The sequence below is a fragment of the Galeopterus variegatus genome, unplaced genomic scaffold (assembly GCF_000696425.1).
Source record: "Galeopterus variegatus unplaced genomic scaffold, G_variegatus-3.0.2 Scaffold1953, whole genome shotgun sequence".
NCBI lineage: Eukaryota > Metazoa > Chordata > Mammalia > Dermoptera > Cynocephalidae > Galeopterus > Galeopterus variegatus.
The window spans coordinates 154,958-157,855 of record NW_007728064.1 but is presented as its reverse complement, the minus strand read 5'-3'; the positions used below and the strand labels follow the sequence as shown (position 1 = coordinate 157,855).

The 2,898-nt window shown below is 42.5% G+C and overlaps 1 protein-coding gene across 1 annotated transcript in view; it reads left to right on the top strand.

Moving 5' to 3' along the window:
- Nucleotides 1–629: 629 nt before the first annotated feature.
- The window catches only part of LOC103596171 (chromosome unknown open reading frame, human C10orf32), a 10,053-nt gene continuing 7,784 nt past the window's right edge, over nucleotides 630–2,898 (top strand). Inside the window, exon 1 of the mRNA XM_008579745.1 lies at nucleotides 630–777. Coding sequence (XP_008577967.1) covers nucleotides 640–777 — 138 coding nt within the window. The 5' untranslated portion in view covers nucleotides 630–639. The remainder of the gene's footprint in view (nucleotides 778–2,898) is intronic.

The window sequence follows — 2,898 nt, the reverse complement described above, 5'->3', positions numbered from 1 at the left end:
GTCAAGCATTTCTCACGTTTATTGGCCATTTGAATTTCTTTCTTTCTTTCCCTCCCTCCCTTCCTTCCTTCCAAAATTGGCCTGTTTTGTCTCCTTTGCCAATTTTTTTTATTACGTTGTTCTTCCTAGTTCATTTGTTCACACGCCTGTCTGCCTCATCGGTCTGAGGGCTCCGTCGAGACAGGGACTGTATCTCATTTCTTTCTCTATCCCTATTCTAGCACAGGGTCTGGTATTTAGCTCATGAAGTGTCTGTTAAAATGATCTTAATTCGTTCTTATTCTGTTTTACGGATGAAGAGTGTAAAACGCAGAGGTTGAGTAATTCACAGTCACACTGCTGCTAGATGGTAGAATTGAGAATGTAACCCAGGCCTTCTGATTGTAAACCATAGTAGATTTACTCGAATTGTCCTCTATCCCTTCCAGAGATGTTTGCCAGGGCTCTGTCTTCTTCTGGATATCAGTGAAGTACTTTAAATGAATTTCAATTTTAGCACAGGGGAAGCTCCGCTGGGCGCATGCGTCCCCTCCTTTTCCGAAGGTAGGAAAGGAGACACTTCCTCTTTTCCTTCCGCTTTGCCTCTTTTGGCCCCGGCGACTCGCCATCGCCGTGCGGAGGCGTTCGTTAGTTGAAGTGATGGCGACTGGGACGCCAGATTCGCAGGCGCGATTCGGTCAGTCGGTGAAGGGGCTTCTCACGGAGAAGGTGAACACCTGTGGTACTGACGTGATCGCGCTCACCAAGCAGGTGCTGAAGGGCTCTCGGAGCTCCGAGGTGAGCTGGGACTTGACTCTCCCGCCCAACACTCAGGGGACTCGCAGTCTTCCATAGCTGTGGGAAGGGGGTCCCGTTGCATCCTGGGAATAGTAGGCTGTGAACTGGCCGCGGAGAACAGGGCTCGTTCGCGGAGAGCGCGCTTTGCATTCTGGGGTGTATAGTCTCTAGTTAGGGTTAGCGGCGCAGAGGGGGAGAACGGTATGGTGGGAATCCGCTTTGAAACCGAGAGAGCCACAGGACAGCGGATGAACTGGTGATCCTGACCAACCCATTTGTTTCTCGGGGTTGTCTTTAGTGAACATTGGTCCCCTTGAGCCCCCACATTCCGCATCGTATTGCCGTCAGCATCCTAGATTCCTTCCACACTTCTGTGCATCACCTGTCTATGGCTTTATTCTTTTCTGATTTGTCTTTCTGGCCACATCCTTGGTTTTCTGTTTCTTAGAGATTAGCTTTCTCCTTTGTTCTGTTTTGTCCCTCTCCATCCTCTGGTTGGTTCCATGAATGTAATTATTTGATGGCTTTTCTCACGAGAAAACTTTATACAGGTTGAGTATTCCTTTTCCGAAATGCTTGGGACCAGAAGGGTTTCGGATTTTGGATTTTTTTGGATTTTGGAATATTTGCATTTACGACATATGTACATATATCTGGTACATAATGAGATATCTTGCGGATGGGATCCAAGTCTAAACACCGAAATTATGTTTTATGTATACCTTATACACATAGCCTGCATGTCATTTTATGCAATATTTTAAGTTAATTTTGTGCATTAAATACATGATCTGTCACATGAAGTCAAGTGTGGAAGTTTTCAATTGTGGCGTCATGTTAGCACTCAGAAAGTTTCGGATTTTGGGTTTTTGGATTAGGATGCTCAACCTTTATATGTACACCCTGTCTGTCTCCTAAAAAAAGACCTATCCATTAAACTCTTAGATATTCACCCAGGACTTGTATATGTTCATAGCACCTTTATTCATGATAGCACCAAACTGGAAAGAACCCAAATGCCCACTGACAAGTGAATGGACAAATGAAATGGGTTCAGTGACCCAGCCATTCCACTCCTAGGTATTTTACCCAAGAGAAAGAAAACATATGTCCATTATTTCGTTAGATAAACCAACAATGCACATAACATATCTAAGATCGCCAGCTTTGCTTTCTTTGAAATGGAAAAACAACACACAAAAATAAAATGGACCATCTTGAATACACCTGTAAAACAATCTGAAAAATGAATCTTTTTAGATTTCTATGAATTTCCCCTGCAGGCTTTTATATTGTCTTGCTCATAATGGACTCAATAGCAGTTTGTCTTAGCTATCAACAAGTGTTTCTGATATTCAACTTAGTTTTCATAGCAGTAGCAACCCTTTCTCTCTCTCTTTCTCTCTCTACTCATATTTCATCAGTTTGCATATTATTTTATTAAGTTCTGTAGTTGCAGTAGCAAGTTGTATTAGTCCGTTTTCTATTATTTATAACAGAATACCTGAAACTGGGTAATGTAAAAAGAAACATAATTTATTTCTTAGTTTTAGAGAACTGGAAGTCCAAGGTCAAGGTAGAACATCTGGTCAGGGCCTTCTTCCTGGTGGCAACTGTACAGAGTCCTATGGCAATAGGGGGAGTCACATGGTGAGGGCTGAGCAAGAGCGCTCTAACATGCTTTCTCCAGTCCTTATAAAGTGACAAATGCCATTCCTGTGATAACCCACTTATCATTAGCCCATTAATCTATGAGTGGATTAATCTGTTAATGAGGGCATAGCCCTCATGATCCAATCACCTCCCAAAGGCCCCACCTTTCAAATACCGTAGTCTGATTTCCCACCCTCTTAACACTATTACAGTGAGGATCAAGATTCAATGTGTTTTGGGGGGACATTCAAATGATAGAATAAGCATAATATGTCCACAAGTCTTTGGACTTGTATATGAATGTTCATAGCAGCTTTACTCATATTAGTTTGGGGCCCAGTAGGCTTGTCTTTGCAGAATAGGCTTTAATATTATGTCCTTAGCTTTTACTGGTAGTGGCTACAGGAAACAACTGTATGAGGAAGGTGATTGCGTTTACCATAACACTAGTTGAAGTTATTTTATTTT